Consider the following 12262-nt stretch of genomic DNA (forward strand, 5'->3'; position numbering starts at 1 on the left):
CCACAGTGGAGCCCATTGTTCTTCTTTATTTACTGTCACTAGATGAAAATCAAGAAGTGTCAAAGCCACACTGGGTGTATTTCGTCTATCAGGCCGAGCGCTATGTGACCGCAGGATTATCATCTTTATGGCTCGTGTTCGTGTCCTGGTTGAGAGGATTGGAAAAACACTGATGGACATGGTTGGTCGAGTCGGCTTTGACTCTGTCTTTGTGCTACAATTTACATGTTTTTATTTCAGTTTTAAGCCCTTTTCCATAAACCACTGATTTAGCTTTTATATTCACAGCAAAACACTATTCTTTCACATTTTAATTTCAATTTCATGCATGTTTTTGTCCAGTTTGTCTCATTTGGCTCTTAAAGCTATAAAAGTTACATCATAGATAGTTTTAACGATTAACATTGACCTATTCTCCCTTTCTTAGCAAAAGTGAGTTCTCTAATTAATGTAAAAATGTATTGTCTGGTTTTCATGAAGGTTTTATCTGTTGTTTCTTGAAAAGAATATCCCCAAATATGAAAATACTACCACTACTACCATACTTCTACAACTGCAACTGCAACTAATGCTACCAATACTAATAATAATACATTATCGAAAGCAATGAGATTGTAGTCGTGTCCCTAAAAAAATCCAACCTTTGATGCCTAATAGTTTTATTGCTTCTGACCCTGAGGTTGTCATTGGTCTCACTGTAATGATGCTGCCTGACCAGTAGGTGTCAGAACAGAGCATCAAACCAACAGTCAGCTTCAGTCCACTGCAAGAAGCAAAACTTATGTTCAACAAAACACGTTTTTATGTGTTTTCGTTTTTTCATTGATTCTCCCGATCCAGGGAGGTCAAAGGTCAGGGCTCATATCACGTGATCAGGAAGTGGTTTCTTGCTCCGCAGCACCGTGAGGCCACACTGGTGCTTCAGCTTCTGTTGAGACAGTAGGACCTCATCCCAGTGGCTGTTGGTGTAAACAGACCGACTGCTTAGTGGATTATCCCATGGCACAGCTGGATTACGCTGAGCTCAACTGGGGCAACAGTTTCAGTTTTCGGCAACAATGACTGATTTTAATACCTCAACACTTTTTCCACATTTTCATGGTTCTTTCAGAGAATAATTCATGGGTCTTGAAAAAATGAAAAGAGGAAATCAGGAATATTGGTTATTACTGATGTTTTCAGTGTGTCAAAGGACGAGGCCTGGTCCTGGGAATCAAGCGGCACATTTTGCTGTGGATGCAGGAATTTCTCTTTACTTTCTACTTTCTTTAACTCTGACGAATAAATGATTTAGAACTCAAATTATTTATCCAGATTATTAATTTGCCAAAAAAAGGAAGTGGTCTGAGCACAAGTAATCAGACTACTTCCTTTTTTATCTTTTATATTTCTACTATAAGAACCACACAATGTGATTGGTCAGCGTTGTTGTGGGAATGAGATTCTAGTTTCTGAGTTGAATAAACTTATAGTCCAATTTAAATCTACCAATATCCTCCTGAGTAACTTGACATATGTTCGGTAGAAGAGGAATTTGTCACTAACGTCTTCCTTCGTGTTGATTTCCGGTGACGTGACGAGCGACACAATCACACAAAGAAACATCCAACAAACGTTTCATGTTTCAGGATTCTTTAAAATTGCAGCTTGTACATGATTTTTTATTTTTTATTTTACAGCTTTAATTTCCTCTGAGAAAAACAGAAATAAAGGCCATAAGCTCTGATGGGAGCTGAGGTAGCACAAAATGAACCTGAAAAATCGAATGTGACTAATAATGACAATACAACGAGTGAAATCCAGAATTCAGAGAGTGAGGCGGAGTAATCGATTGTGAATATATTTAAAAACAGAGCCTGTGGTGAAAGGGTGGGAGGTTTTATTTTCGGCAGTAGGCCACAGCTCCGTACGCCATGACTCCGACAACAGCCACTAAAGCAGCTCCTCCACACAGCAGCTCCGTGGAGCTCAGAGGTTTGGTCTCAGGAGCAGGGGCCTGTGGCTTCTCTGACGCTGCTTCTTTACTTGAATGTTCCTCCTCCTCTGAAAGAGGGATCTGTGAGAATTTGAGTTGCTGGAGACTTTCTACCCGGGGTTCTGCTGCCAGTGGCGAGAGGATGGACGGAGGGTGGAGCCCCCGAAGGGAAAGGAGTTCCTCAACTTCAGAGATTGTGGTGGAAGGGACCGGGGTGGTGGTCGCCGAGGGGGGATCGAGCCTGACGATAGGCAGAGGAGGCAGGGCCATCGGGGGAACCACCTGCCTGAACTCTGCGGGCTCCTTCTCCACGTGGGGCTCCTCGGCTGACACCAGGAGCTCCTGAGTTTCTGGAGCCTGGAGGTCCTGCTCCTCCCTCTCCCCACCTAAAACACTCAACACACTCGTCTGCAGCTCCTCATCATCCTCCTCCTCTTCCTCCACTCTCCTTGCTCTCTCCTCCACCGCCTCCTCCAGCATCTCGACCTCCTCTCGCTCCAGGTGAACCATGTCGGAGTTGGAGGAGTGGTTCTCCTCTCCGGCCAGAGCCGCCCCGTCGTTGCTGTCGAGGCTCTTGGCGTCCTCGGCGTCCATGTCGCCCATTGTGGACCAGGACTCTGCCAGCAGGCTCTCGGTCTGCCAGGGCCCGATGCTCTCTGGGTGGGTCAGAGGCAGAGCAGCGGGGCTGGGGCTCAAGGAGCTGGCCTCCTCATCTCCTCCATCCCCCCTGCTCCACTCGACTGGGGCCTTTCCCTCCAGAATGACAGCTGAACACTGCAGGGACAAAACAGATCCGTTTTAAATTCCCTCTCCTTTGAAAATCAAGTTCTAAACATGTCAATGATACATTTTGAGTGAATTAAACAGTCAAGACAATCGCTGAGTATAAAAATGGATTCAGACTCCCAGGCTTTGTGATGTCACAAACCTCAGAAACCAATCCTGTCTGCTTGTGGGCGGGGCCAAGTAGCTGGAAAAGGCTCTTTTGGTCAGACTACATTTTGGTCTGTTGGTCCGAGGCCCCTTTCACACTAGACTAAAGCGGAAAGTCTGAAGCACCGGACCAAACTCCCCAAACTCCTGCAGTAGTGGAGAGTAACTTCATACATTCACAGAGTACTTGTAGTTGACTTGAGTATTCCCATCTCAGTTCTATTACTTTTGCTATGAGGGAAGTTCAGTATCTTTGGGAAGACTGGGAGTCGACCTGCCGACCTTCTGCTTGGGGGACAACAAGACTATTTCTTCACATGATGAAATGATATTGGGCAGCCCGGCTATACGCTCTCCTGCTCATCAACTTTATTTTCTTACTTGGCTGAGTTCGCTGTGACGTCAGTGACACTGTGACTGGAAAAAGTTGTCCAGGGGCCGCCGTGCAGTACAGTGGCTGTGACTATCTATAGCCTCGACCTGCATATCTTACTATGTTTAGCCACTATATGCATCTCCATCTGTCGCCCACGAGTGGAAGCTATTTCAGATATTTCACATGCGTGAGAATCTGGCCAACGTAAAATGGAAGTGACTTTTCATTCATTACATGTGAGACATAATAATTCTGTCTGTCGCTCTTTGGTTCGGACCCAAACTTGGATTTTAATTTTGAAAAATAAAAATAAAACCATTTCTTCTTGACACAACAAATATCACAGTATAAATAGCTTTTTGAATGAATTCAGTTTGAATGTACCTAAGTTGACCCACTACAACCTCTTGTCCCACGTCTCAGCTTTGATTGCAGAAATTATTCACCCCCCCCCCCCCCCCCGCCGGCCCCAGAATAGATTTTTTCTCAACACTCGCACTCTCACTAGTGTTGTATCACACCCACAACATATGGTCTGTCTGTGTCTCCTCTGGTTTCACATCATGTCGCCTAACAAGAACAAATCCTTTGACAGGGGCTTGAGTATCCACTACATTTACACTCCACCTTATTTGTAAGTCCATCCTACACTTTAAGAGCTAATGCTGATTAATGTTGTTTCCTTTTTCAGTTTGCACCACTGCTCTGAACTGAAAAGAACTGCTGATGTTTGTTTCCACGTCTGAAAGAAATTCGATGAATGTAACCTGCAAAGGAAATGCGGGTTAAAATGCTCCTCTAAATTTATACTCACACATGCACGTCTGTGTTTCTGTTGTGTTGCCTCATAGGGGAAAGTAAACTCGCTCCCTGAGAGTTGTGCAACAGTTTGGTGCTTTTCGTTCAACTCAGCCTTTGGACTCTGAGACGACAACAGCTCGACACAATCACTAAAAATCGTAATAATCTCTGAATTAGTCTTTGAATCCACATTTCCAGCAAACCAACTAAATCAGCTGATTCTTCACTTGGATGGAGTCGTTTATTCAACTGTGCAATCCTCCTTTCCTACCGGTACAATTTCAATAGCGTATATGTGCCACCCTGTTTACATTTACATATGCATATATATATGATTTATTTTATTAATATTTCCTTGTGTTTATATTGCATGCTCACTTATTTATTGCTTTTACAGAAGGTTTCTTATTTTCACTTTGCCCTTTGTTGCTGTAACACTTCAATTTTCCAAATTTTGGGACTAATGAGGGATTATTTGAAATGTAAATATATTTATATTTTATTGATGATTTATTATTGATGTAAATATAACCCCCCCCCCCCCCTCCTTTGGGTTAGCTCCACCCTGAGTCTCTCAGACATCAGTGATTTAATGACCCATAGCTGGCATGTCATCCTTCTACAGAGACAATATGGCAGATTGCAGTGGCACTCTCGGGTAAAGTTGTCCACACAAACATTTAAAAGCTTTCACACACACACACACACACAAACACACACACACACACACACACACACACACACACACACACACACACACACACACACACTGTCTGGGTCCCTGTCTGTACACAAACCAATCAACCTTTTCTTCTCTGTGATCCTCCTGTACCTGCTGGCCTACTTGAGTAATTGGATTGACATTGATCCCGTCCCAGAGATAACAGACTCATAGTGAACTGAATGATCAGTGTGATTTAGGCAATGCTTTCTGTGCTGCTGTGCGATGAAGACAATTTGATGTCACACACACACCACGATTTACAAGAGGTCACCTTTCAATGTCAACGTGGGACACGAAGACAAACCAGCTCCTGGCGTATGTGTCTCTGTGCTGCAGAGTGAGCTCTTTACCCTTCACCACATCAGTGACCCAGAACGACCCCTCTAACCCTGACGTGTTTACATTTGATACACTTAGCGCACAAAGGCCTCGATAATCAAATCACAGTCTTGACTCTTGCAGCAAAGGGCAATCTTCCTCACTTTTCAGCCTTTCCTGTGATTTCAAGCTTTAAAACTTTCTGCAATGTGAACAAAGAGGAAAAGTAACATCCCGGTGTACCTGTGTCCTCCTGGTGCTGTGCTGTGTGAGTCTTTAGATGACGAGCAGAGGCTGGAAATCAAAGTGAGATCCAGACACGAAGCCACGGAATAACAGAGAGGCAGACATGCACACTGGAGCTGGCACAGGAATGACAGGATGGACGAGCTGTTCTCTCGCTCCCTCTGTCTCTCTCTATCTCTCTCTCCCTCCCTCTCTCTCTCTCTCTCCCCCCCCCCCAACCCCCTTTAAATCCATGACATAACAGTTGGCTGCAGAGGACGCAGTTGTGACTTTGCTGTCTGTCCTCAGTGAGAATAAACATGACTAATGGAAGTAAATATTGAAAAATAAAAGAACGTTTAACCGTGAAATCAGACTTTGACCTGTGTGTTCACTGTCTGAGGGGTCGACAGGGGTCAGTGGGTGAGCGTCTCTTCCAGGTCTGGTTTATGAGTTCATTGTTCACTGCTCGAACAGCAGGTTAAACAGTGTGTGCAAGTGACACTCAGTGGAAAATGCATGTCACACGGGGAGGGGGGCTATTTCTGAAGCTGAACTTTCCACCTTCTAGTTCCCTCTGCTGGCAAGAGGCGTAACAGGACAGGATCTGTGCCAGGAGGCTCCATGTGGTTCACTAACACAGTATAACAACATATACACTTTAAGCCTTAAGTTAAATTTGTTCAATTCACTGTATAAAACCAGTAAAAACACTTTCATATAATAGAAATAATATAGAATAAAAATATGACATTGGATGCCATTAACCATAAAAGGTTCATGCTGAACATATAATAATAATAACAACACATAATAATAATACTAACGTGATATATGGAGCAATTTTCAACACAAATTACAAAGTAATTTTACAAAGTAAAGTACAGCTAACAAATGGTTAAAATACAGAAGGAAATACATGAATAAAAACAAATATAACTAAATTAAGGAACATGCGTTCATATATTATAAATATATCTATTAATTATAAGACACCTTGTTCATAAATAATTGTTTTCATAGAAAAGTAAGACGCAAATAATAAAAGATAATGCAACCTCAATTAAAACGGAACAAGATGATCATCTAAAGTTGTGAATATTATATATATATGTATATATATATATAAATATAAATGTACTACAATTTACTATCATTAAATTGACGTAAACATGTAATAGAAACGTCAATTTAAATATATATCAATTATTATTTCCATCTTCTGCACTGAGGTAAGCCCCTCTCTGGCTCTCGCGCCTGATTGGCCGCTGGGCCGGAAGTAAACATCATGTGACCTCGGGCATCAGCTGACCCTCCGTAGACATCTTTGAGAGTCACGACTGCGGCGATTAATTCAAAGCTCTTCTTCTGAGACTCTCCGGTAAAGAACGATCCGACAAACACTCACATCACTCGATTCTGTTCTCACGTGTGTACACGATGCTCTTCTGTGTGCGTGTGGGTGCGTTTGATTCGTGTGTCATTCCGTGTTTTCCTCTTGTGTGTGGCAGGACCCGGGCGGATCTCTTTAACAACCGCAGCCATGGCGCTCAGCGATGCCGACGTTCAGAAGCAGGTAAACGAAGCGACTTCACCTTCAACATGACACGATTCAAACATCCACATGCAACCAGCGGCTGCAGCGCTCCACGCACCCGGTTTCCTCTCATCGTCACACGGGCTAATGCTAATGCTAATGCGTCTGTGCAGGAAGATGACATTGACAGCGTAAGCTAGCTACTGAACCACACACCAGCAGCTCAGCCACTGGTTAGCTGCTGGTTTTTGAGATATGAGAGATAAAGTGTTGGTGGAAATAAGAAGCCATTTTGTGTCCCGTGTTGTATGGAAGTTGTAGCTGGGATGTGGAGGCTCATATTCCCACGTGATCACGTGATAGACCCATGTCAGGGGCCTGATGAGGAACTAGGGTGAGCTTCAGTCAGAGGGAAATAAAGCTACACAAGCTAATGTGAAGCTAAGAGGCTAACTATCTGCTTCATCCAGGGGTGTACAAGTCGTACATGTGTGAAAGTAAATCAGAGGAGCTATTCCTCATCGTGGTGTGAGAGGCTGCACCAGTCACTTCACAGCAACACAACAAAACCCTGCTTTCATTTTGAGGAGAGCTGCCATCCAGTGTGTCAACAGGACACAACATGCAACATACAACAGGGCACAACACACAACAGGACTCAACGTACAACCGGACACAACGTACAACAAGACGCAATATACAACAGGACTTAAAATTCAACAGGACACAACATATCACGTACAACAGGACACATCGTACAACAGGATACGTCATACAACAGGGCACAACATACAACTTAAAATAAAACAACACGACTCAACATAATCCCTGTGAGCACTTTCAAAATAAATGTAGTAAACAAAATACATTTTCAGAATAGGAAGTGACACTTATTTAAAAAGAATGACACTCCCAGTCTTATTCCTTTATGTCTTGTTAAAGGGTGGGAGGCTGTGGGTCGTCCACTGTGGGTTGTCGGTTTGATCCCCGGCTCATTTACAGCTTTGAGGAAGTAAAATTACAATTCGGGAAGTGGTCTCTTTTTTTTATTGTGCAACATCCAGAATATATTTTTTCCACCCAGGTCGTCAGAAGAGTCTTTGGTGATTGTGGAAAAACCCGGCTGTGATTATGAATTAGTCACATGAGGCAGCTTCAACAGATCCTGCTTTGGTGGAAACAACATTTAATATATTTTTTGAGTGATTCTTAATGTTTCTCCTGTTTGTGTTTCGCAGATCAAGCACATGATGGCCTTCATCGAGCAGGAGGCCAACGAGAAGGCAGAGGAAATTGATGCAAAGGTATAAACCCACGTACACATCAGCTCTAGACATTTTTATCCCTTTTCTGAATGAGTCAGCTTCGGAGTAATGGGAAAGAGTCAGAAGTCACCAGCTCAACTTGAACTGGTCATCGTCAGCAACCTATTCACCCCAATCTTTGCACAAGGGTTCATTAAATCCAGGCCTGTAAGGTTGCACTTGACCTTTCAGAGTTTGATGTTTATTGTAGCGCCCCCTACTGACCAGGCAGTGTAGAAAGTTGCCAAAACACAGACCCAAATACAGTTACATTTATTTTAAGCTTCAAGTGTATTTTTTTTCTTTCTAGCTGCAAAAGATATATATTCATAATAAATAAGGTGATGAAATATGTATAATAACAACACTTAAAGGAACTTTCATGGTTAACAGAATATTTTGATAAATTTATAATACATCGAAGTTTATTTAGTTTGTTTGGGTTGTTAGTTTGGTTAAAAAATAAAAATAAAACATTTCCTTGTGTTCAGGGAAACTGTCGACACTTTACAATTAACTTAGAAACTTAAAAAAGTTGTATACATATTAATATAGTTGTGACTTATTAAAGATGACCAGGCCGTGCAGATGTTTGTGGACACACTTTCATTCTTAACTCTGGTGTTGTAACGGAAGATCCCTGCCGCCTCTGAGTGAACTGTGTCTCCCCCTGCAGGCGGAGGAGGAGTTCAACATCGAGAAGGGCCGCCTGGTCCAAACCCAGAGGCTGAAGATAATGGAGTACTACGAGAAGAAGGAGAAGCAGATCGAGCAGCAGAAGAAAATGTAAGTCACGACGAGACATCACAGGACAGGGCGAGGCCTGCCCTCCGTTTTCAGAACAAAGAAATGACTGTGTGTGATGCCATGTTCCTGTGATTTTATTTCTTTGGTTTAACACACAATGACCCTTTTGTGTCTCACTGAACATACATAGCTCACTTAATAATCTCATCAGATGTGTTTTATCTGTCAACAATACAGTCAAATGTCCAACCTGATGAACCAGGCTCGACTGAAGGTCCTGAAGGCCCGAGATGACATGATCTCCGTAAGACGCTGAACACCATCCTGTTGATGTGCTGAAATATTTAATGCCCATAAAGGAGCAGGAGGAGGAGATTAATAAAAGATTCTGTGTAGATGATAAAACATTTGTGTGTCTTGATCGACAGGAAATGCTGAATGAGGCTCGCCAGCGGCTCGCTAATGTCGCAAAAGACCCGGCGAGGTATCCATCTCTCTTGGATGGGTTGATCTTACAGGTTTGTCTGTTCTCTCACTTTACATAAAGCACATGCACTCAGTGACCACTTTATTAGGTACAGCTACCTAGAGTGTAACAACCTAATAAAACAGCGGTGCAACCAATCCTGAAGTTCGGCAGAGGATAAGTCAACTTAATGGTGGTTGACTTGTTTTACAGACAGATTTATATCAATTCTTCAATTCCTTCCATACTTCAAAGTGTACATGTAACTCCCTCAAATAATTTTTTTAATAATTTAAATATTATTCAAAATAAAATCACATTTTTATTTGCTTTTTTTTTACCTTAAACCTGCTGTACCAGTGATATGATGCTTTAAATGAATATTATTGCATTTGATTGTCTGATTAATACTGGTGGGATGTGGCTCAATAAGTGGAAACAACCACTCCTCCTAACCTGTCAAGTTTAGAGGAGTGGTAGGGAAGATAATAACAGGACTGTTGTCACAGACTGCTTTTGTTTTAGCTATGTGTACCTAATAAACTGGCACCTGAGTGTATATTATGTATTTCTCTGATGAGACTGTGTTGACGTCAGAAACTGAGGTTTGAAAACCTTTTTATAATCTCCCACACCAGGGATTCTATCAGCTTCTGGAGCCCAAGGTGACGACTCGCTGCCGTAAACAGGACGTGCCGCTGATCCAGGTGAGTGAGGCTAGCGGGTGCACGTTCGGCCTCTTCAGGGTAAACATCGAATAAAATGAGTAAGAACTATAGTATGTCACGACCCCTTTTAACATCAAATCAGTTTAGACCAAGCCTTGTCAGCTGCAAGGATTTGGCTCCTTCTCCTCTGCCCAAATAACTGTCACTGCCCAGTGAATCAAAATGAATCACATTAAGACGGAAATAGTCGTGAAAAGCTCCTCGGTGGCTTTGCTGCTTTTGATAGAAACAAGCTGATTACGTGGGCACTGAGGAGACAGCTGCAGGAGCACAGGGGCCGCGGCATGTAGCATGTATGACAGGTCGTATGTCCTAGGTGCGTGTAGGAAGACATATTAGCAGAGGAAATAGATTTTTGACTGTGTGTGAGACGAGTATAAATGAGATTTCACTGTGACTCCTCCCTCAGGCGTCCATCCAGAGGAACATTCCCATCTATAAGGAAGGTGTGAAGAACAACCTGGAGGTCCGCATCGACCAGGACAACTTCCTCTCCCCAGACATGTGAGCACCGTCACACTGGAAACTTGAATCAAGGGGAAAACATTGCTCCAGAATGTTTTAGCATTTTTTTTATTTTTTTATATTTCTCCTCTTGCAGCTGTGGAGGGATTGAGGTCTATAACAGCAACGGGAAGATCAAGGTGGCCAACACTCTGGAGAGCAGACTGGACCTCATGGCTCAGCAGGTACGTAATGGAGATGGCTCATATTAAATCCTGCTTTTCATCCCTGTGTAAATATTCCTCATATTAAAACTAATATTTTAAAATTTTGTGGTTAGATACAAGTGAAACGAGTGATCAGTGTAAAAACAGAAAAAATCAACTAACTTCTTATTCGATTTTTTATTTATTGTTGTTGAATGAATGATGGAAAAAACATTCCCTTCTTCCAGAGTCTCTGATGTTAGCATTACCGTCACAGTGGGTTTTTCGTTCTCTTATATAAGAATAAACAGAGCATCGTTGGGTTTTGGACAAAAACTATTTTATTACGTCGATGACAAGAGAAGACGAATGACATTTCTCCTTCTTTTCATCCGGGACCTGTGTTTTTAATTTCTTCTTTTATCGACCAGATAAGGAATCAAGCAAATCATCAGAAGATTAATCCACGACAACCATCATCTCTTTACCCTCCTGCTCATGCACACACTTTCTTCTGTGTCCGCAGATGATGCCTGAAATCCGAGTGGCTCTGTTCGGCGCCAACCCAAACCGCAAGTTCCTGGACTGAGCTGCTGTATCAGAGGAAAATGGAAATCCCCCCCTTTTTATTTTTTATGTGGTCAAATGAAAGACGTCATTCCTCGTGTCTGCGAAGCGACGGAATCTCCGACGCCGAAGAGACGCGTTGTTGTTGTGTGATGTGTTGCTGTATTTTTCTGTGAATCAAGGGACGAGATAAACGCTGCAACTTAAAATTGACAGATGTGCATCATCATCGTCCTCCTCCTCATCATCGAAGGTACTGCATAGCTGTAATGGTTCCCCCCCCCCCTCGGTTTACACTGATGAGTCGGGGATGGCTGGATGTTTTAACAGGTTGCTCTCTAATTGAATCAGGCTTCATGACACGCACACGTCATCTGTGCGTCAGCCCTCCCTCTGTCATTAACCTCTCCCCCACATTAGAAGTTGCATTGTGTTGCTAACGGTTGTCTGCTCCAAACATCACAACAGAGGCATAAAACAAATGGCATCTGTGAGACAAAACCCGAACCCGAGCTTGACCTTCCGCAGTTAATTTATTGCCGTTGCATCGACCTGTCTGTTATTCTTCCGTCATGAGTTCAAGAGTGGGTGCTATCATTCCAGAGAGGGCACTGTATGTGTATGAGGTTTCCAGAGTAAATTATACGTATGTGTGGTTGTTGTTTTATTGTTTGTTTTTTTGAGATTGTGTCTCAAACTGGAAAATGTTAAATTGTGGAATGTGTAAAACATAATAAAATATAAATCAATAGTACCACATGATTGTTTGTGTGTTTTTATTTTGAATTTGTGACCTCGCTGCCGAGCCACGTACGGTTTTTACTGGTATTTTGTAACTCTGGCCATTCATGCCTCATTCATTAGTTTATCACATGGTATTTGTCAGACAAAAACGCCCCAATTATCCGGCT

General features: G+C 42.6%; 2 protein-coding genes across 2 annotated transcripts; one reads left to right on the forward strand and one right to left on the reverse strand.

The window, feature by feature from the left end:
- Positions 1–1615: 1615 nt before the first annotated feature.
- Positions 1616–4294, reverse strand: si:ch211-214j24.14 (uncharacterized protein LOC559160 homolog). The gene is made up of 2 exons (XM_062383069.1): positions 4099–4294; positions 1616–2749 (listed from the first exon to the last, which is right to left on the reverse strand). The coding sequence occupies exon 2, from the start codon at positions 2576–2578 to the stop codon at positions 1880–1882; it is 699 nt and encodes a 232-aa protein (XP_062239053.1). The 5' UTR covers positions 2579–2749; positions 4099–4294; the 3' UTR covers positions 1616–1879.
- Positions 4295–6590: 2296 nt separating this feature from the next.
- atp6v1e1b (ATPase H+ transporting V1 subunit E1b) lies at positions 6591–12105 on the forward strand. The gene is made up of 10 exons (XM_062383073.1): positions 6591–6733; positions 6864–6928; positions 8128–8193; positions 8870–8979; positions 9178–9244; positions 9369–9458; positions 10045–10113; positions 10544–10638; positions 10736–10823; positions 11311–12105. Exons 2-10 carry the CDS (start codon positions 6896–6898, stop codon positions 11371–11373), a joined length of 681 nt encoding a protein of 226 aa, XP_062239057.1. The 5' UTR covers positions 6591–6733; positions 6864–6895; the 3' UTR covers positions 11374–12105.
- Positions 12106–12262: the final 157 nt, after the last annotated feature.

This window comes from Platichthys flesus, chromosome 23 (genome assembly GCF_949316205.1).
Source record: "Platichthys flesus chromosome 23, fPlaFle2.1, whole genome shotgun sequence".
Classification (NCBI taxonomy): domain Eukaryota; kingdom Metazoa; phylum Chordata; class Actinopteri; order Pleuronectiformes; family Pleuronectidae; genus Platichthys; species Platichthys flesus.

What these genes read in the sequence shown, in the direction of transcription:
- si:ch211-214j24.14 (XM_062383069.1), bottom strand. Translation starts at nt 2,578, where the DNA reads ATGGGCGACATGGACGCCGAGGACGCCAAGAGCCTCGACAGCAACGAC.
- atp6v1e1b (XM_062383073.1), top strand. Translation starts at nt 6,896, where the DNA reads ATGGCGCTCAGCGATGCCGACGTTCAGAAGCAG. An exon ending in ATCGAGCAGCAGAAGAAAAT is followed by an intron (nt 8,980 to 9,177) that starts GTAAGTCACGAC and finishes TCAACAATACAG; the next exon opens with TCAAATGTCCAACCTGATGA. An exon ending in AACTTCCTCTCCCCAGACAT is followed by an intron (nt 10,639 to 10,735) that starts GTGAGCACCGTC and finishes CTCCTCTTGCAG; the next exon opens with CTGTGGAGGGATTGAGGTCT.